The following is a 27,998-nucleotide window of genomic DNA, read 5'->3' as shown; positions in this document are numbered from 1 at the left end:
TAAACATACAAATTCAAGAACATTCAAGTTTTTTTTTTTTTTAAAGATTATAGTATGAGAAGAACGAGTACATCAGTGGTAATGGCTAAACATATGCCATACTTACCAGAGTAGGTAGACACACTGACTTGAATGTACAAAATAACAAAATGTTCTGTATCCATAAGCTGTTTCTATATTCTATCCTTACTGAATGGGAAACTTCTCCGTGGATCCACACACCCAAACTTATTTCCCACAAAGAGTTTGATATGCTGTCACTGATATATATCATTTTGGAATGTAGTAATTCATAAGTCTACCTCTGGTCCTCTTCTACTCTGCCCACTTCATTATCTCTCTTCCCAATCAGCCCAAGACTGTAGTAATCAATCTTCTTTGAGCAGGAGCAACTTATTTATAATAGGATATAGAGATCCTGATGGCTCCACACAGAGGAGAGACTCTCCAATAATATTCTCAAAGCTGTATTCACTATTCCTTTTAGCAGCTACCTAATTACACCTAGGATGGTGAGAAAAATAAAAGCATTTTGGACTATCAGTCTTCACCTTGGCCCTGCAGCTTTCCTTTAATCAATCCGTGTATGCATGAAGTACCCAACTGTAAACACGTGCAATATTTAACAAAGCACACAGAAACTTTGTGGAAAGCACCATGTTATTTTCAGGGAGAATTTAGGTGCGGGTAGAGAAGGCAAGAAAATCAAGAGAGAAACCATTAATGTGGCAATTCACACAAAAAATACTTTAACAAAATACATTAAAAAATGGATAAATTCAATTTTAAGTGGTATTACCGCCAACATTTTCTCATTAGTTATTTTAGTGTTCATAAAAGGTGTAATATATGCCTCTAGAAGAGGAAATGATTGCCTTTACCTATAGAATGGTTAGAGCACCAACACCAGGTTGAGTTTTCTAAAAGTACGCATAGCTCATTGCTTAAAGAAACCAATAAAGTAAGTCTTTTGACTCATTTAGTCCCCATTACATCCATTAATTTTAAGATCACATCCATTAATTTTAAGATTTGTACCTCAAACGTCTATGTACTAAGGCTAAAATAGCTTCTTTCTCTGCATAGGGCAGTGACAAGTAATTAAGGAAGCTGAAGATCTAGTTCTACTTGGGTAGATCTAACTCAAAGATCATGTAGTTAGCCCTAAGAACTATCCTAGGCATCTTTGATCTTAGTCCGTATTTCAGCATTTGCCAGACAGCAAATACTAAAATTTTAAAATAAATTATTCATCCTGCCCTGGTCTCTAATCAAGAACTTATGGCTATTACAAAAAACTCTTTTTCACCCCATCTCATAATACACAAATAGCAAACATTATAAATAAGGAACGATAATCACAAGCTCATATCTTTAAAAAAAGGGTGCAACAATGCCTCTTCAGCTGTTATTCTTGAAGCTGGATTTAGATCTAGAAGTTTATCAAGCAGGTCATAAGCTTCATCAGGTACCTCATTCCAGCCTGCTAAATTGGTAGTATCTGTATCCAAACCACCCCCACAGCCATTACTGTCTCCTTTATACAATGAATTTCCTGAATGCTGTGCTTCAGGTGTTTGTATAAGGTGAGAAACTTTATGGTCAGTCTTCTCTGAAAATGTTGGGTCACGAGAAGCAGGCCCTTGTACATCGCTTGTTAATTTCAGAGTGTTAGAATCTATACCTCTGAGCTTCTCACAAAGTTTTCTCAAGTCTTGTGCTGGGACTTCTTTGCTACACAATATCGACTTGCCTAAAAAAGAATAAATACATGTACATTATTTGAGTATACCAGAAGCCTCTCTAATGGGAAACATCCATGCCCAATTGTGTGCTTTGGGGATATATTTGCCCTGTGTAAGAGCTAGAGTACCACATGCTAATATTTGTGTCTTGTACTACATAGTTGAAGGTCAAATCATAAAGTGGGCGGTCGTAAGTAGAAAGCAGTGACTTACTAAGCTATGTAAGGGACTCACTTGACTGTCAACTCCTTCAGCTTCACCATATCCTTCTGTAATCTTCCCTCAGCTGCAGCTCCTGTTCCCTCTCCCCCTTCCTAGCTTTTACATTCCTCTGGCTATATGGTTCCTGTCTTTGCCTAGGATCCCCTGTGCTCCCCCATGTGCTCGGGATACTCCAACTTATATCCTCACCCAGCTTCAGGCCTCTGTGAGGCCTGACACTCTGACAGAATTGAACATTCTAAACTTGTGTCGCAAACTGTGAAAATTTCTATTACTTTTGTTAGCCTGTATTGTAACTGTAGAGCTCTCTCCCCTACTAGACTCTGAGCTCTTTGAAGACAGGGTCTATTTTATTTACTTTTGAATCCTCAAAGCCTAGACAATGTCTAGTACATACTAGGTCCTCAATTAATGGTGGCTGGACTGGATAAAAAAGCTTTATTCAGTCTCTCAGGTCATTGTTCAACCTTGACCGACCCATCTGAAACAGCTGAGCCCTCTTCTCTCCCTTTCTCCTATTTTATCTTTCTCAATACTACTCATTTGTCTGACAGATTTGTCTCCCCGGTTAGAATTTAAGTTCTGTAAGAACAGATTCAACAATACTACCTGGGCCACATAAAGTCCCAATAAATGTTTCTGAATGAGTTAATAAGCCAGATCTTAGTTTTTAAAAATATAAATGTCTCTGAAACAATTTCCTGACAGAATTATTCACATATGGGCAAACATAAGCTAAGCACACAAACAGGCAAAAGTGTATTGTATTTGCCTTATAGATTTCCTTATTAAACAGAAATGTGGCTCTAAACAATGGAGTAGCACAGCATACAGATTTCTGGGGTACATGGGTTGTTAAAAAAGCAATCTATCTCTGGATGCTATAAAGTTACTTTTACATGTCCTGATCTAACTACTGGATTGGGTGTTCTAAGGCAGGGAAAGAAGGGAGGAGGAGGTGGCAGGCAGGGAAGAGACCAAGGAAAACAAATGACCAAAAACTAAGTCTGCTCAGGATACAACATGGCAATCCTTTTTTTTTTTTTTTTTTTAATATATGAAATTTACTGTCAAATTGGTTTCCATACAACACCCAGTGCTCATCCCAAAAGGTGCCCTCCTCAATACCCATCACCCACCCTGCCCTCCCTCCCACCCCCCATCAACCCTCAGTTTGTTTTCAGTTTTTAACAGTCTCTAATGCTTTGGCTCTCTCCCACTCTAACCTCTTTTTTTTTTTTTTTTTTCCTTCCCCTCCCCCATGGGTTTCTGTTATGTTTCTCAGGATCCACATAAGAGTGAAACCATATGGTATCTGTCTTTCTCTGTATGGCTTATTTCACTTAGCATCACACTCTCCAGTTCCATCCATGTTGCTACAAAAGGCCATATTTCATTTTTTCTCATTGCCACGTAGTATTCCATTGTGTATATAAACCACAATTTCTTTATCCATTCATCAGTTGATGGACATTTAGGCTCTTTCCATAATTTGGCTATTGTTGAGAGTGCCGCTATAAACATTGGGGTACAGGTGCCCCTATGCATCAGTACTCCTGTATCCCTTGGATAAATTCCTAGCAGTGCTATTGCTGGGTCATAGGGTAGGTCTATTTTTAATTTTCTGAGGAACCTCCACACTGCTTTCCAGAGCGGCTGCACCAATTATGGCAATCCTTTTTTACTCTAAATCTATTTTATCATTCTTATTCTCTCTAGAAAATTATAGGCAGAGGAAAACAGTCATATAGTTTTACTCATTAATATATAGGCTATGCTGAAGTTATGAAATAATTAACAGTATGTATTACAATATCTCCCTAAGTTATACAACATGCTTAAATTTTTTCACATGATCAAAGGAAGGCTCATTCAGGGAAAATAATACATTCAATCAAAAATATTTTGTTACAGACCAAGTGTCAGGCATTTGTTTTAGCTCAAGAGACACAGAAGAGACAGAGAATGAGCAGGGGAGGAACAGAGAGAGAGGGAGACACAGAATCTGAAGCAGGTTCCAGGCTCTGAGCTGTCAGCACAGAGCCCAATGCGGGGCTCAAACCCACGAACTGCGAGATCGTGACCTGAACCAAAGTCAGTTGCTTAACTGACTGAGCCACCCAGGCGCCCTTCTTTTGAATTTATTTGATATAACGAGTCCTTGATGACAATCCACAGTGGGGCCAGGTCTAGGTGTTGAGGACAGTGAGGCACGTTATACACAAGAGAAGTACAAGTACTCTCACTGCTAATCCCAAGCAAGTCATTTCTTTGGGTCATAAAGGAGAACACAAAGGTGACTACTGAAGTTTTGAGTCCTTCTGTATTCAGCCCAAAGTTATAGTAAGATTTGACTGAAACAGCTGCAGAAGTCATACTAATAAACCGAGACAAAAACTACGTGGCATTATTAGTTTCTAATATGAGAACAAACATTATGATGATAAATCTTTAAAAGCCTAGGACTGCTATCATGACACTTGCCCTTAAATGCTTTTGCATCACTTGTTGTGCTTCCATTGTTGGTCCTCATTATAACTTTGACTACAGATAAGGGAGAGTTAAGCTCTTCAACAAAATGTTTTGATGTCCATTCTCTGATAAACTTCATAAACTTCTCATGAAGTTTTTCAACACTAGACGAAAAGTTTTCTCAATCAGTTGAGAGTAAACATACTCACGTAAGAATACAATTTCCAAGGTATCAATCCATCTTGCTTTCCATTTATGGTCATTTTCCCTTTGTGTATGTGTATTATTTCAACCTATTATCCTTTGATAAAATTTTCTTACACTAGGTGCAAGAAAGTGAGAAGTTGTGGATTGACTTTGCTGAAGAAACACTTTTTGGTAAGCCTCCATCACGGAGCTTTCTTCATAACCACCACCAAGCTTTTCTGATGGATTAGACCATAGCAATGGTGTCTAAGTAAGGGGCAATCATTTTTGCAGTGGTTCTTAGAAGTAGTTCTTGGTTAAAATCACTTGTTTTTCCAAACTAACAAGCCTAGGCCCTTCCTATGTATCATATTTTCCTGAATCTTATTTTCTAGGAAGGAGTAGAGTGAGATAGGCATATGTATTTAAGTTCTTTAGATAATTCTGATATGGACCCGATTAAGACCTACTGATCCTGGAGCTGGGCACAAGGCAACCCAGCTACTTATGAAGTGGGTTGTTTGAAATTTTGTCCCACAGGGGTATTCTATATTGTGTGGTACAATCACAGCCACCCACTTTGGAAAATATTAACTATAACTGTGCATGGAGAATAAACACAAGGTGAACATGTGAGTTAAAGTCATTGGCCAGAACAATGTTGAGAGAATTCACAGGTGCCCCATGAAGTCTTAGAAGTATAAGAACTTGTGTAACTAAGGAGATGACTTCCCACAACATATTATTTATATGCTTAAAATAATACTCCATCAGCAAAGGTGTTCTGCACATTTCTCTTCCTTGCTCCCCTAACCCTAAGGAACCTAACAACCCACATTTTATTATCTTCCCTACTGAGTCCTTATTATTCTGTCTCATAATTAACTGTTTACTTGTTAGTATAAACTAAGATCAATTAAGGCAAGCCCAAGAACACCTGATGCTTAATAAACATATAATAAACTAAAACATATACTATTAGAAATATTTATGTAATAAAGTCAAATCATAACTACAGGGTGTTAAGATTTTATTCCTTATCCTTTTAAGATTATAAAGTTGAACTTTAAAATATTTAAATAGCACTTTGTGCTTGCTGAGATTAAATGATTATATAGAAGAAAAATGGATAAATTATTTTCTTACACAATGCTATTAGTTTTCAAGCAACAGAGAAATTTTCTACATAACATCAGAGAATTTCTTAATAATTTGATTTATAGGAAATTAAAAAAGGCATTTCTTTTGTTCTATAATATAAAACTGCTTACCAAAAGTTTTAGCTGCTTGGATAGTTTCCCTGGATCCACGAATTGTCATAATTTGAGCCAAAGCAGTTAAATCATCACTTGCTTTATAAAATGGATACCGCCCACTAAGCAAAGAAAGGAATATGACACCTGCAGACCACATGTCAATTGCTGTAACAGAAAACAAACTTTAAAAAAAATTCCATATCTATAATTTTATCATCAGTAGTCAATTTACATCATTGTTACATCTATAGTTCTCAACCTTTGCTATGCAAATCTTGAGCCTTAAAAAACATTCTGATGTCCAGGCCCAATCCCTCAGAGATTCTGACTTAATTATGGAGTAGGGCTCAGGCATCAGAATTTTTTAAGTTCCTCAGATGCTTAGAGTGTAATACCATGATTGAGAAACCCTAGTCTAACATCCTTAATACAAAATACAATATTTTCTTTCTTGAGCAACATGTTGGTAAGTTTAAAAGGACATTTCATCATTATAAAACACTAAGTAGATATGTACTTTGTAAGATCAAAAGAAATCCAAAAATAGCTATGTGGAAAAATCTGGATGTTCCTCAAGAATTATGTACCATAGTGAAAGTGGCTTATTTTAGTGAAAAGTATTGAATATTAGAAGCTTTTCTTCAGCCAGGTGCTTACCCTAACTTCTGCTATACAATCTTTAATCTCTAGAATTCTGACATTAACATTAAGTTAATGTTCATGTTAACTAAGTTAAGTTCATGTTAAACTGATTTTTTCTTTTAGGGACATCTCTCCTAACTGCTGACCTCCCAGTATCACCAAGTTATTTGCTCTCCATTACCTTGGCCATTGTATCACCTGCCTTTCTTTGTTCCCTCTGTAGCTCTGCCTGCTCCTTCAACATTTTCCCCACCCCTTAAGGCTGAGGTTCCCCACAGTTCCAACCTCTTCCCTGGACTGACCCCATCTACTTCACAGCTTCAACCACCTTTTATATACTGATGACATTTAACTGTATTTCCAGCCTAGACTTCCCTAAGTTTGACTTTTACTCTGTTGGACATCTCTATCTTGGTGTCCCCACCAATATCTCAAGCCAATTCACCTTATCTTTCCCTGTAAACCAGTTACTTCTTTATTCTCCCCCTTGGCTACTGATACCCATTCAAGTCCCCCAAGCTAGAAATCTGATAAACATCCTGGGTGCCTTTTCCTTCACCACCCCACACCCAAATCTCACATCCAGTTATCCAAGAAGTTCTGCCTTTCCTTTACCTTTCTTTTCTTTCCTATTACTAGTGCCCTCATTCAGGCTTTCATCATCTCTCACCTGGACCACAGCAGGCCCCAACTCTCCAAAACCTATGCTGTCTGCACACCTGCCAGAATAATGCAGTTAAAACATAATTATCAGGGCATCGGGGTGGCTCAGCTGGTTAAGCATCTGACTCTTGATATCAGCTCAGGTCATGATCTTGCAGTTTGTGGGATCAAGCCCTGTGTCAGGCTCTGAGCTGACAGCATGGAGCCTGCTTGGGATTCCTTCTCCCCCTCTATGCCCCTCCCTTGTTCTTGTGCACATGTGCTCTCTCTCTCAAAAATAAGTAAATAAGGGACACCTGGGTGGCTGACACCGGCTCAAGTCATGATCTCACAGTTGGTGGGTTCAAGCCCAACAATGGGCTCTGTGCTGACAGCTCAGAGTCTAGAGCCTGCTTCCGATTCTGTGTCTCCGTCTCTCTATGCCCATCCTCCCACTCATGCTCGCTCTCTCTCTCTCTCTCAAAAATAAATAAACATTAAAAAATAAATAAACTTAAAAAACATAATTATTACCATCTCTTTCCCTTGAATAACTTCCCAACACCTATAGGATATAGTCCAAGCTGTTTAACATGTGTGATCTGACTTGCCTACCTATTATCAGGTTTATTTCTCACCATTCCTTCACTTCCATCTTACATTCTAGCAACACTAAACTTGTTTCCTATTGACTAGACTAGACCATGCTGTTTCTTCAGATTCTCTGCTCATGCATCAATGCCAACCATCTACTCCAATTTAAGTTCTCTTCTCAGTGGTTTTCTCTTCAATGAACTTCCTTCCATATTCCCTTCAAAAAGGAATAAATATCCCTAAAATACCTCATATGAAGATTTACAATCATGCTCAACAGGTTACAATTATTTGAGAGTATAAGCAGATAATTTTTTTTTTTTTTTTTTTTTTGGTATCATTAGCAAGTACAGAATACACACGATGGACGAATGCATTTCTTTCAAGTCCATTATCTAGGGGAATGGCAGGATTCATTTACTCAATGAGATTTTTTTCCTGGGTTCTGGCTTCATGACAACTTTGGTAGATTCTAGATTTTTTTCCTTTTTCAAAACTCTTTAATTCTACTGTATTATTTTCACAATAACAAAAAATAATTTTAATCAAATACACAATCTTATGTGCAGTGCAGCACAGAAGACTTTTGGGGGGTACTGGGCAAACAGATAAAATGATGCAAGTCTTAAGTTAGCAAAGACTACTAAACATAATTTTTCTTCTACAAATATGACATTAACAAAATTCGTAGCAAAATCATCTTGTAAATAGATAAGCAAGATGCATTGTACAGGAAAAAGTCTGTTACAAGAAAAAAACAAAAAAAAGCAAAAACAAACCCAACACTAGGAGTAGAAATTTTCAATAGCATTATCTCAAAAATGGGACTGCCACACTGCTAGAACTACTTACATAACTTATTAAAAGCAGAAAAACTTAATATTAGTAAAACATAAAGGTCATAAAATAAAATATACCTGGGATAACCAATTCTAATTGGGTTCTGTATTTCTAGTGCAACATACCTGTGGTTTGATTGGGGCACTTTGTCAAAACCTCTGGTGCTCTGAATCCTGGTGTACCTGCCCTAGGGGCAACCTGTTGTCGCCTTATGATGACGAAATAAGAGTTTTCTAGTTATGTTAAAGTTTAATTATTTAAGACCAAAAAGTAACATTTATCTATTTATTTTACAATAAGTTCTGCCTTGATATCTATATAAATAAAAGTTATTTATAAAGCAAATCATAATCTAGTGTGATGAAAATCCTAGATTCTGCTTCCTACTGGTCCCTCCCCCACTCCCCACCCCTCAAGTTACCAGGCCTTATTCCAGAAAAATTTTAAGGTAACTTCCAGGTGTAAAAGGAGGTAGCAGATTATAAGAACCGTAAGAGAAAAATAAAATACACCAGAATTGAATGCAACAGAATTCAGAGGCATAAAAATCACTTCTGTTTGGAGTGATATTAGAAAATTAATTTGACATACTTATTGACTTATATACTTAAGTTAATCAGGAAAGGCTCAAGAAAGCTCATGCAAGTTTTGAAAGAAAGGGAGGAATTTATGAGACTAAGAGTAGGAGATGGGAGTGAGAGAGACACCCTATTATTTGGTTCTGATTATTCTACACAGGCGGGAATAAGGTAACAAAAGATTAAAACAGAAAGTAAAATGTGCAAATCCAAGGTTCCAAAGAAACCATCCCTGCCCCCACCAAAATTACTTGCATACAAGAGCAAATGTGTTTTCCAATGAGCAATTCATGTCAAATGAACACTAGATGACAATAGTTATCATTTGCTCATCATCATACCTCTCCACATTAGTGTCTGCGTAGTTCACAGAACCGTGTTGTTCTCTTCCTTGCACTAAATCAACTGCCCACCAAATCAATGCAATTTCTAATCATGTCTGGCAGCATGCTGATGATTTTGTAGCAGCATTAAATCACATTACCTTGAAAGGCAAATGCTGCAAACTTTATCTGTTGCATAGCAGTCACAGGTCAGGCTAGCTGGGCAAGAACTGGCAGTTTTCCTCATCACACCACTAGTCATAACTTTTGTAGAAATAGGCTTCTTTTTTGTTGCTAACTTTCTAGATAGTACATCCACAGTCTTTGACTGCTTCATAAGCTGTAAAAGAAAAGTCACATTTCCTATTTCTGTGATATTTAACCTAATGCCTTCAAATGCTAGCATGGCAAAACGTAACAGCAGAACAGTTTAAAACTGCTGAATGTGCTGTTGGATTGTAAGTAAACAGTTGTCTATTAAAGTATTTAAAATCTTTTTAGTTTTCTTCTGTGGAATAAATGTATTAAAATTTACTAATCAGTCCTCAATTGGTAAATATGTGACTTACACTTTATTAGAATTTTTCCTGATAGGTTACACAAGTATAATACAGTTACGTTCTAGTGTCTAACTCCATTTCAGAACTGTAAACTGCACAATTACATTGGCTAAAATCAGTTTTAATTTGTTGCTTATGCTATCTAGCTGTTATAGGATATCGTAAGTCAATTTAAAACCGTTTAATATTGATGACAATTTTGTAAACTTTATAAACATCTTTACACCATCAACTGTGTGTCAGAAATGTGTTAGTTATTAGGAGCTCACATCCTAGTAATGAGAGAAAAGGCCTTAATGTTCTAAATGTTCCTTTAGAAAACAGCAACAACAAACAGTCAGCTAACCAAAAATGATGAAAAATTCCACCAGAAAAGTTCAGGAAAAAAACTGGAGAAAATAAAAGTGTTGACAAGATGCTCAAAGCAGTAATACCTTCTGCCACAGCAAAACTCTACTTTTAAAAACGGAGTAATAATAAATGCTAGTCTACCAATCCCTAAATTCTCTTCAGTGTACTGACTGATGATTGCACTATTAAGCTACATTACTTACTTTCACTGCAGGGCTCTCATGTGAAATGGAGCTGTGTATATTGAAATTTCTTTCTCCAAAAACAGAGCGCTGGACAGAAAGGCCTACAGATCCCTCCTACAATACCAACAAAAACAAGGAAAATAAGGATTATATCTGTAACACTTTCTGCCAGCTGTACTCTGCCAGTTTTGAAAGAGTTAAGTGACATGAAACAAAAACAGCTGCATCCAAGTCATTCTCAGGCACCAAAACACTTCTGTGAAAGGAGAAAATAGTCTAGACAGAACTCTTAACACCCATATAACTGTTACCATAATCCACAAATATATATAACTAAAAAATTTAAAAACCACCTGCATGGATGTTACATTTTGCTGTGCAGCTAAAATGGAGATAGACACTTCAGAATTTTTCCCCTATAACTAATGTTTTCTTTAAAAAAGGATAATTAATCTGAACTTTATAACATGCAGGGAAAAATTATTTTCCATTTTTGTTACATAATGTAACATAGAGACATTATAAATCTACCAAGTAATTTGTTTTGAAACGATCTATTATAAATCTTAGTGGAATCTAATCAATTGAATATGTAACAAATGTAAAAACAAATTTTTTAATTGCAAGTATTATCCTGGTATTACATCTCCCTCTGTTGGATAAAGAAGTACATTTCTAAAACCGTATTAATACTTAAATAAAAGAGGTAGAACCTTTCCATCTTTTCCTTGTTTAATCTGACTTTGTGCATTTGTATAGGGCCTTTTCACGGTCTTCATGGTAGGCTGCTGATCGAGCTCCTTAGGTGCTGCTGGGCCACTCAAGGAAATCTTGTTTCCTGTGATTATATGGGATTTATTTTGTGAACAACTCTCCTGTTGAGCTTCAGAATGGACAAGTTTGAGAAGCTCTATTTTGGTATCATGGGTTCCTTGGGCCAAACCAAAGTCTACCAATGCATACCTAAGAAACAAAAGCAAGCATTTTTACTTCTTTATAACAACTAAAGCATAGTAACATCATAATATGCTCTAATCATATTTACACAAAAAGTATAATTCTTTAGGGGATTAAGAATTTATAACATTCTTGGGGCACCTGCTCAGTCGATTGAGTGTCCAACTCTTGATTTCAGCTCAGGTCATGATCTCCCCGTTCATGAGTTTAAGCCCTGCATCAGGCTCAGTGCTGCCCACAGGGAGCCTGCTTGGGATTCTCTTTCCCGCTCTCTCTCTGCCCCTCCCCCCCACTCTCTCTCTCTCCATAAATAAACGTTTAAAAAAAAACAAACAATTTATAACATTCTTGAAAAAAGACAAGAAAAATGAGTTTATAGCCAAGGTAATGATTTAAAAGCTAACTAGGCTTGAAAATAAAGGAATGATACATCCCATACACACACAAAAATCTTTCTCCCTTTTCTCCAATGGCCTGTGCTGACAAGACAGACAAGGACTGCAGGATATAAGCCCAATTCTTTGTTCTCTTATGATGGTTAAGATGGCGTCACAGTAGATACTTTTTAATTAACAAGCTTAAAAGAAAAATTAATTAAAATCATGGGTTTAGGGGCACCTGGGTGGCTCAGGTTGGTTAAGCGCCTGCCTCTTGATTTTGCCTCAGGTCATAATCTCATGATCTGTGGGTTTGAGCTGCACATCAGGCTCCCTGCTGCTTGGGATTCTCTCTCTCTCCCTCTCCTCTCTGCCCCTCCACCATTCTTGCTCTCTCTCTCAAAAAATAAACTTAAGAGAAAAAAATAAAATAAAACCATAGGCTTAAAACTTGATTCAATTAAAGAAAATTAAAGAGAAAAGTCAGAAGTGTAAAATCCAAGAAGTTATAGTTCTATACCTCCTACCACTCTCAGTAGGATCCATCATATAATAAACAGTATTTAAGCCAGGTTTTCAGCTTTACAACACCTCTATCAGTATAAAAAACATATATGTATATAAACATATACAATACAAACTTACATAATAACAGAACTTCAGTGTTGAAACAGGAAATTGGCTATCATGTGCTCTAATTCCCTCATGAAGCCCAGAGATAAGAGAAATGTGAAAGTTAAAAAGGCCTATACCGTTTTTAAGTTTATTTTAGCTAAGTGCTATTTCCACTGAACCATGGTGTATCTAATAATGGACACTGCTTTACTAATATAATTTTATCTTTTGTTTCACTGTATTTCCATTCCCCAACCACAATGAAAATTTAAAACAAAAAAATCTGTGCATGGCTGTCATAGTATGTTCTCTATCTCCCAGGTGAACCCCATAGCACAAATTCATTCAAGTGTAAATATCTTCTAGTAACTTTTCATACTTACTTTTTTAGGCGCCTATTATATAAAAAATTGCTGGGTTTAACATCACGGTGAACAATACCAAACTGATGAATGCGTTTCAAAGCTCTGAACAGATTAAACATATATTCCCGTACTTCTTGAAAAGAAAGAGAATTCAAAATGTCCTAAAATAAAGTTATGAATAAGATCATAAAATTGCTTTCAATTAAATATTTAGCCAATAAAAAGTCAGTAAGTATTAAAACCTACCAAAAAGGACTCATGCTCCAGATACGGCATAGCAATAACCACATGATCATTTTTCCTAAAGCAGTATTTAACTCCCATGACATTGTCTTGCCCCCTAGTGGAAAAATGCATAATGAACTTTAAAGGAAAGGTCAAATGAAATAAAACCTTATGCTAAGTTTCTTTAAAAATGCAACTTTAGCTATGCATAAAATGCTGGAAAACTACTTAAAACTACTCTCTTGTATGACAGTATACATGTTTAACTGACTTGTACAAAAATAGCACCATTTATGAGGTTAGTATAATAATTCAAACATGAGATCATTAGTTTTAATTGGGGAAGTAACAGAATGAGAAGGACAAGATGAAAAACAATAATGAATTAATAAGCCTTTGTAGCAGATAAAATGGCAATAGTAATGAATAAGTTAATTAAAAAATAATAGCTAACATTTATTAAGCATTCACTATATTTGCCAAGCTTTGATCTAAGTAAGCAGTTTACATCTATTAACTAATTCACTTAATCCTCACAACAGCCCTATGAGGAAAGTGCTATTATTTCCTCCCCCCTTTTTTTACAATTAAGGAAATTAAGGCACAGAGAGGTTAAGGAACTTCCCCCCAAGTTAAGTTAAGGAACTTAACTAAACTAGTAAGTCATGGAGCCAGGATCTGAATCTAGACAGCTTGCTCTAGGTCTTATGCTCTTAACTACTATGCTATATTGCATCATAAAAGGTGAGGAAATTAACTTTACATGGTTTTGAGTCAGTAGAACAACATGGATACCACCTAAAAATGTAGAGAGATCAGGAAAAGAAGCATCAAAAACGAAGACCTCCCTCTTTTTGAAAAGAAGTTCTAGATACAGAACTAAATCTTATGTGAGAAGTGAGAGGTCAGTGACAGTGCTTGTGGAGAAGTGATACCTAAAGCTGTGAAAATGATTAGAGAGAAGAGCAAATGAGCCTTGGAAAATTGCCAAGTTGGAGGGCAAAATAAGGAAAAAGGGGCAGAGAGCCCAGAAAGGGATGTCACCCAGATGAGGAATTTTAAAAGAAGTAGTCATCAGTATGAAGGTCATAGAGAATAAGGACTGAGGGAAGGCTTTTAGTTTGGCAAAGAGGAATTAACTGGTAATTTTTCTGAGAATAATTTAAGTGGAAAGGAAGAGGCCAAACAGGACTTAAGAAGGGAAAATAAGATACACTGGAAGTAGAACATACAATTTGCCTAAAATATCTGGCAAAAAAAAGAAGAAAAACCAGTGTGGGAGCTAGAAAGGAAGCAAGATCAGATAAAGACTTTTTTTTAGCATGAACTTTTTTTGAAGTACATGGAATAGAAAAGTGGTAGAGAAAAATATTTAAAACAGGGAAAAAGGAACAATTTTATTCAAGGGAGTAGAATGTATGTAATTATGCCTTACAGAGGCCATCTCATTCTTTTGTCTTCTCTAATAAACATAGGGGCAAAACAAAGAAATAGGATTGTCCATTCACGCAATAAATATTTACTGGGCATGGTTATTTGGCAGACAGTATGTTAGATATTAGGGATGGGAAGGTGAATTAAACTTAACATGATTTCTGCCCTCATGGAGTTTACTATCTAATGAACAGTAACAGATAATAAACAAGACAACAAAGGACAGATTATGAGGGTTTTGAAAGAGATCAAAAGGTGCTGTGACAATAACAAACAGGTGAATCTAATTTAATTCAGATGACATCTTTGAAGCTTGCTCAGATCAGAAAGATCAGCCCGCAAAAACTGGGAGAGGACTTAGTGACCAGGGAACAGTAATGGGTAGTGACCCTGAGATGAGAAAGCTCGAGACAAATCTGAGGGAACTAAAGTGACTAGAGCACAGAGAGGGAGGTGGGAAGAGTGCATGATATAAGGTTGGATTTTTTTTTTTCAAAGAATACTGGGAAACCACTGAAGGATTTTAAGAGGGGGAAATAACAGTATACAATTTATATTACATACATACAAATTTTTATATTTCAAAGATTACTCTAGCTGTTCTGTGACCATGGGATTCAGGGGGAAAGAGAAGAAGCAGGCTATTGTAGTAATCTAGGTTTGGTCTGAGGTAGTGGTTGAGAAAATAGACATGAATGGGTTTTTAGATATATTTTGGAGGCAAAAATAGCCAGGACTTGATGATGGAGGCTGAGATGAGCAGATGAAAACAGGCTGTTGTAGTAGGCGTTTTTGTGGGGGTTTTGGCAGGCAAAGGAGTATTAAAATTTAATTTTCAGCACATTAGGTTTGAGATAATTATTAGGTACTCAAGTAGAAATGTCAAATCAGTAGGTGGGTATATACAAATCTGCAGATAAGAGGTCTGAGGCAAGATATACACTTATGGGAATCACTATCATACACTTAAAGCCACATGGAAATACATACTACCCAGGGAAGAGTACAGAGCAAGAAAGCCTAGGATAAGGCACCAAGAAACTCCAACATTTAGATGTCACGTAGAAGAGGAAGAACTGGCAAAAGATATTGACAATGAAAGGCCAAATAAAGCAGGAAAAAAAACAAGAAGTATGTGACAGTATAGAAGTCAAAAGACATTGGTTCAAATCAATTATGTTAAACTCTGCCTAGGGTTCATGTGAACAGAAAAAGAAACTGGCAAGATGGAAGTCACAGTGGACTCTTATCTAAAGTAGTTTCAGTTTAGTATAGAGAAAAGTAGACACACGGTGAGAGTAGTGAAGGTAGGGTATGGAAGTGAAAATAGTATGTATAGATCATTTTTGAGAAGTCTGGCTGGGAAAAGCAGCAAAGAAATGATGAAACAGATGGAAGAGGGATGGCAGTACAGGGGGATAAGAAATACTAGATCATGTATGTTTGTTGATAGGAATGACCTAGAAGAGAAAGACCAATGGGAAAGACATGCCAGATGATTCTGCTGTTCAAATAAAATATGAGATGGGGCTGTCAATAGCTGGGGAGATGTGAAATAGGAGTTCCCTACATTTTAAAAAATATCTAGACCACGGTTTGATTTGGCAGGAAGATTAGAAAAAGAAGTGGTCAGAGAACAGGAAGTCAAGCTGAGCCTCAAGGATAATCCATTCTAAAAATATAAATTTAATTAACCATCCGAACATTAGAGGGGAAAAGTGCTACCAAACTGCAGACTCCTGACTGAAAAATATATTGAATTCATGGACAATCTAACCACCTCTGTTAGATATCCCCTTAAAAATCTTAAATATACAGGCAGTTCAGTTAAAGATAATGCATACCCAGCCACTGTTAGGCACTGAAGTTCAGCTGCAATTCTTATAGGATGACTTGTTGGAATTAAATGTTTCAGAGCTATTTTCTCTTCAGGTCCTACTTGTAACTGTGCTGTGGCCAAATAAACAGAGCTAAAAGTGCCTGTAAAACAATGTATTCAATTTTTCAATATTTGGTTTTTAAAAATGTTAATGAAACAATGCTAAAATAGATCCCAAAACTGGAGCCCATGAAATTATCCTAATCTATCATTAATATATTTAAAGATATTATACATGAAGAGCAAAAACACCTAAAAATAGGACTTTCAATTTGTAATAAATTCTTAACTGTCTTCAATTCTTTAGGGGATATATTAATTTACCAAAGCTCTACAGTAAATCTGCCTGGGTTAGCATAAAATATTTCCATGGTCATGATCCATTCTAGCAAGTATTTTTCTATAGTACTGTCATTTGAAATTACTTCCTTTAGAGTTGGATACAGGTCTGTTAGAAGTAGACTTGTTAACAGTCTTGGGGGGAAAAAACTACAAAACCACCTGGGCTTTTAAATTTAGCATTAAACTAAATAGAAAAAATAAAAGAGCTGGTGGTCAGTTAAATTTGAGAAAACTGAGTTAAAACAAATTGATAAATTTCTTTACTACAAAAATTTCCAAAGCTAGAGCTTTGTGTGCTTTGTGTGTTTAAGTATATCACAAATAACCAAAAGGGAGCCATACATACTACATTTTCCAAACTTATTTAGCCTTAGAACACCCTTCTCCCCTCCCCCTCTCCAGGAATAGCTATTAATGTTAGGAGGACAGCAGTGTTTTCCAGAACAAAATTTTTGAACACTAAGTCAGTGTTCAAAAAAGGTAAAGATGTAAAGATCTGCTTCTTACATCCCAAAACATCTCACCTTCTAATTTTTTTGCCCAATGACCTAGGCTTCTTTGTGTTTGACACTTTTCATTGTGAAAAGCAAACAATGAAGTAAATGGAAGCTTTTTTGTTTTTAACTATTCAGGCATTTCCTAACATAGCCACCAAAACCTTTTATTATCTTTTACCTTCTCATTCACTTCACATCTGATAAATTCACCCTTCATTTAATCAACAAGACTGCCAGTCTCTCAATGACATTTATGTCGATACTGACCATCTTATAAATATTGTTACCACTTGATTTCCATCATTTTGTCATCTTAGATTTGTTTCAACATACAGTTCTACCTAACTACAACAGAGAAAGAAAAAGGACTTTCCTTGATCAAATTCCCCCACATGAATCTTAAATTTTTCATTTTCAATAATTATCCTTAACAATACATTAGTATATCAACACTTTTAACGGTATAACAGCATAAAGATTAAAATAGGACTATTCATTTTACTGTAAATATTTATTCTTTCATTCTTTCCAGGGGAAAAAGAAAACCTGATGTCATAATTAGTAATATGACCATGATCTCATTATTTTAAAAAGTATATACTTTTCAAAAGGAAATAGTAATGAAAATCAAGATTATACAAAGCAAAACATAAGGGAAAAAAACTTTTAAATAAAGTAGATCTCTAAGTTACCTTCTCCAATTTTGTCCTTAATCTTAAACAGATTACCAAGCTGTGGTACAGCTTCATAAAGCTTCTCAATATCTTTTTTAACACCTATCAAGGAAAAAGAATTTATAGTTATAATTAATGAAAGTATATTTTATACTTTAAGTTAAAAAACCTCAATGAAATAAATTCTAAAACATAATTAAAAAGTTAAAAAGTAGCTATAATAAATCATGACAAAAATATTTAAAACCCTGTTAACTTGCTGTAACACACTTCTTGAAAAAACATAAAACTGTTAAGTCCCAGAATCACACACATCACATTTCTATTACTCAGAATTATATTAACAGATACACTGTCACTCCATAGAGTACAACACAATAAAGAAGCTTAATTTAAAAAATAACTAAACAATTTGTGCTGTGATCACTAGATGGCATGACAAGGACACAATGTAATCTTCTTGAAAACTATTTCTCTTCCCCAAAGATACAAAATCTTACAAGCTTGGGAAAGTTTTATATATTGAGTATTCACAGTGTACCCTCAGAGAGAAATTCTACCAAAGCTCTCAGGAATGTTAAAAATATTTTTTAAAAAACAACTATCCCAATTATCAATAGTATCCTTTATCTTTGAGACCAGATAAGATAAACTGCTACTTTTAAATACATATAAACTCTTTACAAAAATATACATGGTTAAAATAAGAAAGGCAGTAATACCAAATGTGATAAACTACTGGATATAAAAGAAAACTACATACTTAAGAGTTATCGGATTTTATTACAGTATCTAAGACAAACATCAGCTACTTTTTAAGTTATAATAGTAATAATGTAAATAATGTATATAATGGTTTAAGACATTTTCAAACCACTTTCACATGTATTCTTTTCAGATCTTCACAACAGCACTGGGATACTGGCAAAACAGGAATTATCCTGATTTTCAGATAAGAAAACCCTATTTAGGAAAGTGAAATTATGTGTCCTTTTAACACTGTGTTTTAAAAAGTGCTCAGGGTCCTCTGGGTGGTCCAGTTGGTAGGGTGTCTGACTCTCAATTTCGGCTCAGGTCATGGTCTTGCAGTTCATGGGATTGAGCCCCGAATTGGGCTCCATGCTGACACTGTGGAGCCTGCTTGGGACTCTCTCTCTCTCCCTCTCTTTCTGCCCCTCCCTCACTCTTTCTCTCAAAATAAATAAATTTTTTAAAAATGCTCAGCGATGAGAATGTTAAAAAAAAAATTAACAAATTTGGTGCAACTCCTGTTCTCTAAGAGCTTAGTCTAGTGGAAAAGTCAGGTGTTAAAAGCTCTGAACACAAGACAGTAACTATAATAATACAAGAATGCATATGTTACTAGATATAAGGAAGGGGAGGGGAATGAACACAGCAAGCTCCAGGTGACAATTAAGCTGTGTTTTGAAGCACTCACCAAGTAGAAAAAGTGGATGAAGGCATTTTACGAAGAAGGAACTATGTACACAAAGGCATGGAAAAGGAAAAAGGCATGGATTATTTTATCCAAGGGGAGAGGTGGGTGAGGGAGGTAATGAAATTCAATGTGGCTGAAGAAGGGAGAGGGAAAGAATGCAATTGAAAGCCATGGAAAACTTTTAAGCAGGAAGATGACAAGTAGAGGATGAATTTGAGGGGGAAGAAGAACATTAAGAGCTGGAAACTAAATAACAAGCCAAGATCTAGTCCAAGAAGATCTAGTATTCTTTCCATTGTATCAATCCATCTAAGGAAATGGGAAGAACTTACTTTCCCATCTACTTCATGGGTAACTGGAGAAGCTTCATGGGTTTCAATACACGAGGCAATACTAGAACAGTAATTATGAGTACCAGTTTTGGAGATGAGAGGACTAAATTAAAATCCTGGCTCCATTATTTACCAGACTAGGTACGACTTTCCTTGAGCACACAGCTTATCACATTGAGCCTTAGTCTCCCCATCCACAGAAAACGGGTAATAACTGTACCCATGCCACTGAGACACTGTGAGGATTAAATGAAATAATATACATAAGAAGTTTTTAACACAATGCCTGACACATAGCAAATATTAAATAAAAGTGGTAATTCTGTTGTAGTTATTAACATTATTTCTTTAGCACTTTTGCTTTACCCTTTACTTGAAATCTTTTTCCCTTATTATTTCATGTGGCTGGCTCAAAGGTCAGTTCTTCTCTGATATCCTATTTAAAACAGCATTCCTCTCATTACCCTGTTTATTGTCTTTGGAGTGCTTGTCCACTATAAAATCATCCTGTTTATTTGTTTGCTCTCTGCCTCTTCCCACTAGAACATAAACTCCACCAGTACTGTTCCCTGTGTGCATAATTCACCACAGTACACTCAGCTCCTAGTTAGAACAGTGCCTGGTATGCTTGTTCAGTGAATGAATTATTACTATCATTATGGGCATTCAGAGATAGCTGAAAGGAAAAAAAGCAAAAGTTTAGACGTTACAAAAGAGTGAAGAAGTCAAGACAGTAGCAGCTACCTCACTATACGCTACCACACTACTTCACTCTAGAAACCAAAACCAAAGCCAGGGGGGAAAAGCCAGCCTCTAGCAGTCATTCTTGCCATAGTCAATTATAATCTTTCTTAATGGGTGTCAATTCCAACCAGCTTCAAATTCCAGTGTCACAGGAAAGGCACCATGAAAGGGTAATAAAAATGATATATTCAATTTTATATTACATGTCCTTGATTCTGAAACACAATTTTAAAAACTCTGAAATTGGGATGCAACTTACAATTATTGTCAGCCAGTATCAATACTTACAGAACAGGTATCAGTGACTTGACGAAAATCTAAGAAATCATAAAAGAGCATTCACATTTAACCCTTTAAGAGCAAACAGTTGTAGGGAAAAGTGGTAAAGGTGATGAAGCAGAATCAAATGTAGGTCAGCTCCACATAATTGGGCTCTTATGAGTGCATTAACAAATGGTAATTAAAAAATGAACTCTTCAAAGAAATTCTGCATCATTAACGTATAGAGAACATTATGAGGGGGAAAATGGGGTGTCAATGAGTGTGACTATACTCAAAGTGACTCAGAAAAGAAAGATGCTAAATATTTAATTTCCTTTTTAATTATGTACCTGAGATATACAATTATTTGTCTAATTACATCCAAAAGAACTCTTTCAAAAAGTATAAGATAAAAAATTCTAGGTGATAAGAAAGCACTGTGTCATAGTATAACTGGCAGCATTTCTGAGCAGCAGATAAAATGGGGTTATCTAACAATCAATGGTATTTAGGGGCACCTGGGTGGCTCAGTCAGTTAAGCATCTGACTCTTGATTTCAGTTCAGGTCATGATCTCACGATTCATGAGTTCAAGCCCTGCATCAGGCTCTGCACTGACAGTGCAGAGCCTGCTTGGGATTCTCTCCCTCCCTCTGTTTCTCCCCTATTTGTGCCCTCTCTCTCTCAAAATAAATAAACTTAAAAAAATTTTTTTTTTAAATCAATGGTATTTATATACAATGAAATGTTAAGAACCCTATTTGTAGTCTCTTTACTACAAAATGTATTGAAGTGTTTGTGTGGATGTTTTGTTGTGTGTGTGTATATATGAGAATACTAAAAGCTCTGTAGTCATATGATACAGAGTTGTGCTGTCTTCTAGTTTCATGTAACTAAATTTATTTTTTAAAGATTTTATTATTATTATTATAGTAAATGTTTATTATTGAGAGAGACAGTGCACATGCACAAGCAGGGAGGGACAGAAAGAGAGGGAGGAAGGATCTGAAGCAGGCTCTGCACTGAGAATGGAGAGTCCAATGCAGGGCTCAAACTCAGGAACTGTGAGATCATGACCTGAGCAGAGGCTGGACGCTTATCCGACTGAGCCACCCAGGTGCCCCTTAAATTTAAATTAAAATTTAAAAAAATTAAAAATTTCCTGTCGTATTAGCTATAGGTGACAACATAGAAACATTTCCATTATTACAGAAGGTACTATTGGGTGCTGAAATAGAAGAAAGCCCAGATTCAACTCCTATCATTAAACCACATTAATACTCATTTTCTTAACCTGAAAATCAAAGGGGTTAGATTAGATGAATTTTCCTTTGAGTTCTATGTTTTGGAACTTCCCGTTGTATTAGCATGAGCTGGCAGTCAGTAATAGAGACACTGGTTAACTATTAGAAATCACCAGAGAGGAAATACATGTAATAAGGAACTACTGTAATACACAAGCCACGTGAAGCACTATGTAAGCTCAAGGCGTTTTCATGCCACTACTAACTTGCTAGGCACTTACGTATCTTTACAAAACTCAAAATATGTTTATATTAGTTTCCTGTCACTACAGAACAACTCTGACATTTTCAAACAACAGTAAAACTTTCTGACAACCAAACTGAATGCAAAATCCTCATTTCTGAAGGAGATGAGAGTAAATAGCAAAAGAGAACATTAATGTTAAATGACAGAAAACACTACTAAAGGCAGAGACGAGAATGAATATATACTTTGAGCATCAGGGGGAAGATCCTGAAAAGTCTACAAGCCAAAAACATTTACATGCCTATACTTTATTTCTTCTTTAAAGTTTATTTATTTTGAGAGAGTATGTGCCAGCGGGAGAGGGGCAGAGAGGGAGTGAGAGAGAATCCCAAGCAGGTCTCTGTGCTGTCAGAGCCAAAACAGAGTCAGATGCTTAACAAGCTGAACCACCCAGGCACCCCTAAATGCCTATACTTTAAACATGAAGGTCTAGGCTTCCATTTTGAAATTTTAAGGAAAAATATTTTTCCTGCTACCTAATATATCCAAGTGGCTTTAATACTATGCTCTCAACTTCCATCATTGCTGGCCTGTACCATCTATTCGTAACATAGTACCCAGAGTGATCCTGAGAAAGCTAAGTCACCATGTCACTATTTTGCTCAAACCTAGTAAGAGTTTCACAGCTTGCTTCATATAAAGGTGAAGGAACTACCTCCTCTCCTCATACCTCTCTTTGCCATCACTCCCATCACCCTCCAGCCTCCAGTGACAAGGACCTGGACAAGGCCTTGCTATTCCTAAATGCTAGGCACACTCCCATCTCAGGGCCTTCTCCCTTGCTGTTTCCTCTGCCTGGCATGCTCTCCCCCATATATCTATGTAGCTCATCACTTTACCACCTTCAAGTCTTAGTTCAAATGTTACCACGCTGAAGTCTTCTCTGACCAATTACACTTCTTAAAAATCACAATCTCCTACTCCAACACTTCCTATCTCCACTTCCCTTCTATATTTTCTTCACAATACTAACCACCTTTGAACATATTATTTCTTTTATCATCTATCTTTCCAGTAGATTGAGGACATTGATTTTTGTCTGTTTTATGCACTGATTTATTCCTGCACCTAGAAAAGTAATTGCTCATAATATTTAATATTCATCATATAAACAAAATGTTTTCAATTACTTACAATGGAGTAAAACTGCCACTCTAGGAATATATGTGATGCTTATTCTGAAGCTTCGTGTACTGTCTGACTTACATCTCTTAAGCTAGGAAGATCATATAATTTAGCCCAAACTTAGCCACTCTTGAGAGTGAAAGCGGACACTAATAACAATTACAGTGTGACAACAGGCATAAACTGGATCTGTCCCACACAAATCATACTATAACCCATTTTAGTAGCAAGAGCTAAGAGCATCCATATAACACATCACAAGCGCAACTTATAGTATAGTTCAACAATACAGAGGAAAGTAAACATTAGATACAATATTATGCCCAGTATTTTGTTCACTGTGGCATTTTTCTTAATAGGAAAAAATGGAAAACAATCTAAAGGTTTACTAAAAAGGGTAATTAAATAAATTGTAGCATACTATGCAATGAAACATTAGCCAGTCAACTTAAACCAAGCTGTAGATAATTTACATAAGAAATGTTCAAGTTACATATTGCTAAGTAAAAAATAAAGACTAGAAATAAGTTGGTTACGATCCTAATTTAGTTTTGTTTGAAATGTATCTCGTCACGCACAGGATGACTAAAGGACTGTAACAAAAGGTCAATGGGGCAATATTTGTATAATAATGTATAAAATTTGGACGTTATTTCCTTATTTGAGTTTTCTACACTTTTTAAATTTTCATCAATAATCACATACACTTTTTATCAAAAAAAAAAGAGCTACAAAAGCTGACATATCCTAAAACAAAGGGCCATGCTATTCGTCCATTACACTAAGTTTTTACTTTATATCCTTGCCTTAAACCATTCATTCATGTATTTTTAAGCACCTACTCTGTGCTGGATACTATTAGGTTCTGGGAATACAAAGATATACAAAAAGGTCCTACCATTCAAAAGTTATTCCATCAAGAGAAAGTGAATCATATTAACTCATGAGACAGTTATGGGCCTGGATATCATTAGCTTTACTCCTTACTGAAGTTATTTTTTATATAACCTTAGCTTTTACTAAGCATATTAAAAATAAGTATGAATAAAATTTCAGCATGTTTTATGAGTTTTAAAGGTACTGCTTATAAGGTTCAATGTTCTGTTACATAAAAGTCACAAAACTTTAGAAATTTAGACTACAATTCACTTTACTCTTTATTTCCCAGATTTTCAGAATATTAAAATAGTAGCTTTCACCTGAACATAATGCTAAAGCCATGTCGGATTCATCTGTTCATACACTCTGCCTAAAGCACAAGATACACCAGGAGCTATATGAGATACTGCCTTCAAGGAGCTTACAGTAGAAATGAAAAGACAAAATACACAGAATGCTAAAAGATACAAGAAGGATAACACAATGACTGTTGTTATTGTATTATGGGTCCAATGACACAGGAGAAAGCTGAATTGTGAAGAACAGGACAAATGGAAGAGGGACAGCAACCATGAAACTGGATGAAGTGGCATTTTAAGATTATTCTAGTAGCAGTGTACCAAATGAACTGGAGGATGGAAAAGAAGTGAAAGCAGGCAGTTTAGGTAAGAAACTTCATTGTAATCAGGAGCATGGTGTAAGAGAACAGATTACTGTGGTGGAAGTAGGAATAAGAAGCAATGCCATACATATTAAAAAAGAAGTAAGATAAAGTTGGATAATTTCTTATGAGAAGCAAATATAAATCATTAAGTCGAAGACAACTCTAGAGTTTTTAAGCACAGGCAACTGGAACAACTGGGACATTAGAAAGGGTACTCATTTTGACACCAAAGAAGAGTTTAAGTTTTAGTCAGAAAGCAAAAGCATGTGATATCATTTTTCTAGAGTGTTGTTAAAGTCTGTTTTGTAGTGGATAAATAGATCTCATGGATAGAAGGTCAAAATTAGTATCTTCTGGACAACCAAAACATGCTTAAAACAAAGATGGAAAAGAAGATTTAGCTATTTTTTAGGAAAAAGGAAATGGTCACCTGGAACTCCTCTATTTAACAAATATTTATTAAATGCCTATTATGTCCCAGGCACTGCTAGAGCAGGAATGAAGGTGCACACATTTTAATGTATAAGATCAGGTATTGTTTGACCCTCTCCTCACTTCAGGGTCTGGGTTAAGGTCAACACTGAGATGTACACTGAGATACAGTGCTTTTGTACTGCTACATATATTTCATTATTTATTTGTCAGTGAATTCTGCTTTTCAATACTTCCAGTGAAAATTCCTCCATCGTCGACTTCTAAATCCAAGTTTAATGCAATATGAAGACAGATAAGAACATAGATCTGGGAGAAGAAATTCTAGTTTGGGTATCAACAAACTGTTCTTGGATAACCACCAATGTTTAGACTCTAGCAACTTCTGTAAAATGACATGGATGGATTACAATCCTTCTAAAATGCAATCCAATCTTAAATCCAGACCTCGGGAAGCTTTACTGATATGTAAAACACTCCCATGTAAACATACAACTCACTTTACCATTCGGGAAGTTCCTTTTAAAAAAAATAACCGAAATCACAGAATTGTTGCCTGCACATCCTTGGAATTAAACACATACCTGGTAGTTTAAAATTCTGCTCATGTTTTTTTAACGAGCCATCCGCCTGAACCTGGTCACGCTGGGGAGAAAAAGCCATTGGTTCATCCATCTGAATCCCCAAAGATGCCTCCATCACAAAACAACTGGGATGCAAAATGCCAGCTAAGGGGTCATGTCCACCGGGGGAGCAAAGCAGCTGTGAAAATTAGAATACTGGAGAAGATGAGAAGTTTAAATCACTCACTGAACCAAGCAGTAAAAAAACGCCAGTCCCCACAGGGGCAGATATTTAAAAGCGCACCGTATGTCTAAATCCCCAAAGGGGGTAAAACTGTGGGCCATTTCTAAGGATTACATTTACTTCCCTTTTACCTTACAGCAACACAGGCAAGGGGGGCGAGGGGAAAATGTTCTAGTCAGGGGAGCCGCCTCGGCGGCCGGCGGCGGAGCGAAGGGTGGTGGCGGTAACTGGGGCGGCAGCGCGACGGGACACAAGCCAGCTGGAGAATAGGGGAGCAGGGGCGGGTACGGTAGGCCTTATGGGGAGAGCGGTTTGACCTGAGGGAAATTAAGGAGGAATGAGTACTGAAAAGGAGCGACAGGAGGTTCGCTCAAGGCCCCATGCAAGTTGATGGAGAACTGATCCGATACTGGCCACCAGCGGAAGGGAGAGAAAGAGGGAATGAATGGGATCCTTCTGGGAGCACCGGCCGCGAGCTCAGCGGGGAAGGACCTTCCTCCTTCAGACCCGAGACCCAACGGGATGCTTAGTGCGCAGGCGCATGACTTTCCCGCCGTGGGTCAGCGGGATCCGAACAGGGGTGGGAGGATGGGTTACTGCGCTGCGACAAGACCGAAGTCACGATCCAGAATTCGTTCTAATCCCTCAGAATCCCGCGCCATGGAACAAACAGTCAGAAACTCACAGTTTAAGGGAATACGACTTCTGTGGCTCCCCAGCTGCCTGGGTCGCCGCTGCCAAGAGATCCCCACCTAGCGACTCTGCCAAAAGCGCCTGCGCAACACTTCCCGCCTAGCTGCTTCTAGTTGCTCATGCGCACTGTAAAGGCCTCGGTGCCGCGGCATCAGCCATTGAGCGCTTGCGCGATAGGGTTGGGTTTTCTCCCCTAGGCGGTGGTTGGTTAAAAGAGCGGTTACAGAAATAAAGCCCGGGAATCATTCTTTGCTAAAGAATAGTGAACCGTGAGGTTAAGGATCCAGCCCAATTATCAGGAAAGATAATTCAGAAATAGAAAAGTCTCAGGTTCTAGGTGTACTGACACATCCTGACATACCGTGGCCACACAAGAAACCGGGCACACTCTGAGTAAAAGGTGGTTACTTTCCCGACCCCCTGCTTCCTTTTGTTGAGTGCCCTACTTCAGTAAAACAAACAAAACCTGCAATTGTTGGTTGTTTATGACTTTATTCGCAGAAATGAGCCCAGAGACATTCAAACACTGATTCAGTGTATTTATTGAGCCTGTGGCTGCGAGGCAGGTTTCTAGAGGCTGAGGTTCCACAGGTGAACACCACAGGAAACCACCATCTCTTTGTGAAGTAAAATTCCAGTAAGGAGGAACAAATTCCAGTAAGGAACAAATGAACAAATGAAGAACAACATTCTTTCAGATCTCTGAAAGAAAGTAGAAAGGGGGCGCCTGGGTGGCGCAGTCGGTTAAGCGTCCGACTTCAGCCAGGTCACGATCTCGCGGTCCGTGAGTTCGAGCCCCGCGTCAGGCTCTGGGCTGATGGCTCGGAGCCTGGAGCCTGTTTCCGATTCTGTGTCTCCCTCTCTCTCTGCCCCTCCCCCGTTCATGCTCTGTCTCTCTCTGTCCCAAAAATAAATAAAAAACGTTGAAAAAAAAATTAAAAAAAAAAAAAAAAAAAAAAAAAAAAAAGAAAGTAGAAGGATGTGTTAGTGACTAGGAAGGAGGCACCATGATGGGAGCCAACAAAGAGAGACTGCCAGGCAAAGGATAGAGCAAGTGCAAAGGTAGAAATGAACTTGGTGTATTGGCGGGGTGTGTGACTGTAAATTCACAG

The 27,998-nt window shown here is 36.9% G+C and overlaps 1 protein-coding gene across 4 annotated transcripts; it reads right to left on the bottom strand.

Annotated features, from left to right (window-relative positions):
• On the bottom strand, window positions 1-26,966 carry CDC7 (cell division cycle 7). Of its 4 annotated transcripts, none has more exons than XM_007073398.3 (12): window positions 26,879-26,966; window positions 25,971-26,165; window positions 17,980-18,063; window positions 16,414-16,549; window positions 13,157-13,250; window positions 12,929-13,071; window positions 11,310-11,559; window positions 10,615-10,710; window positions 9,662-9,840; window positions 8,725-8,807; window positions 5,897-6,046; window positions 1-1,753 (listed from the first exon to the last, which is right to left on the bottom strand). In XM_007073398.3, the coding sequence occupies exons 2-12, from the start codon at window positions 26,083-26,085 to the stop codon at window positions 1,359-1,361; spliced, it is 1,725 nt and encodes a 574-aa protein (XP_007073460.2). In that variant the 5' UTR covers window positions 26,086-26,165; window positions 26,879-26,966; the 3' UTR covers window positions 1-1,358. The 4 variants fall into 4 exon arrangements, with proteins under 4 accessions (XP_007073460.2, XP_007073462.2, XP_042853791.1 ...); XM_007073400.3 differs by having other exon boundaries at window positions 25,971-26,148; XM_042997857.1 differs by lacking the exon at window positions 26,879-26,966 and adding an exon at window positions 26,511-26,872.
• Window positions 26,967-27,998: the final 1,032 nt, after the last annotated feature.

This window comes from Panthera tigris, chromosome C1, assembly GCF_018350195.1.
Source record: "Panthera tigris isolate Pti1 chromosome C1, P.tigris_Pti1_mat1.1, whole genome shotgun sequence".
Classification (NCBI taxonomy): domain Eukaryota; kingdom Metazoa; phylum Chordata; class Mammalia; order Carnivora; family Felidae; genus Panthera; species Panthera tigris.
This window is presented reverse-complemented; position numbering and strand designations above follow the sequence as displayed.

Bases quoted from the DNA above. Each gene is read 5' to 3' on its own strand.
- CDC7 (XM_007073398.3), bottom strand. From the start codon at position 26,085: ATGGAGGCATCTTTGGGGATTCAGATGGATGAACCAATGGCTTTTTCT. The intron at 13,251-16,413 runs GTATGCATTATC...TTTTTCCACTAG, and splicing joins CAGTGCCTAACAGTGGCTGG to GGGGCAAGACAATGTCATGG. The intron at 6,047-8,724 runs GTATGTTGCACT...TTTCTGTTACAG, and splicing joins GTGCCCCAATCAAACCACAG to CAATTGACATGTGGTCTGCA.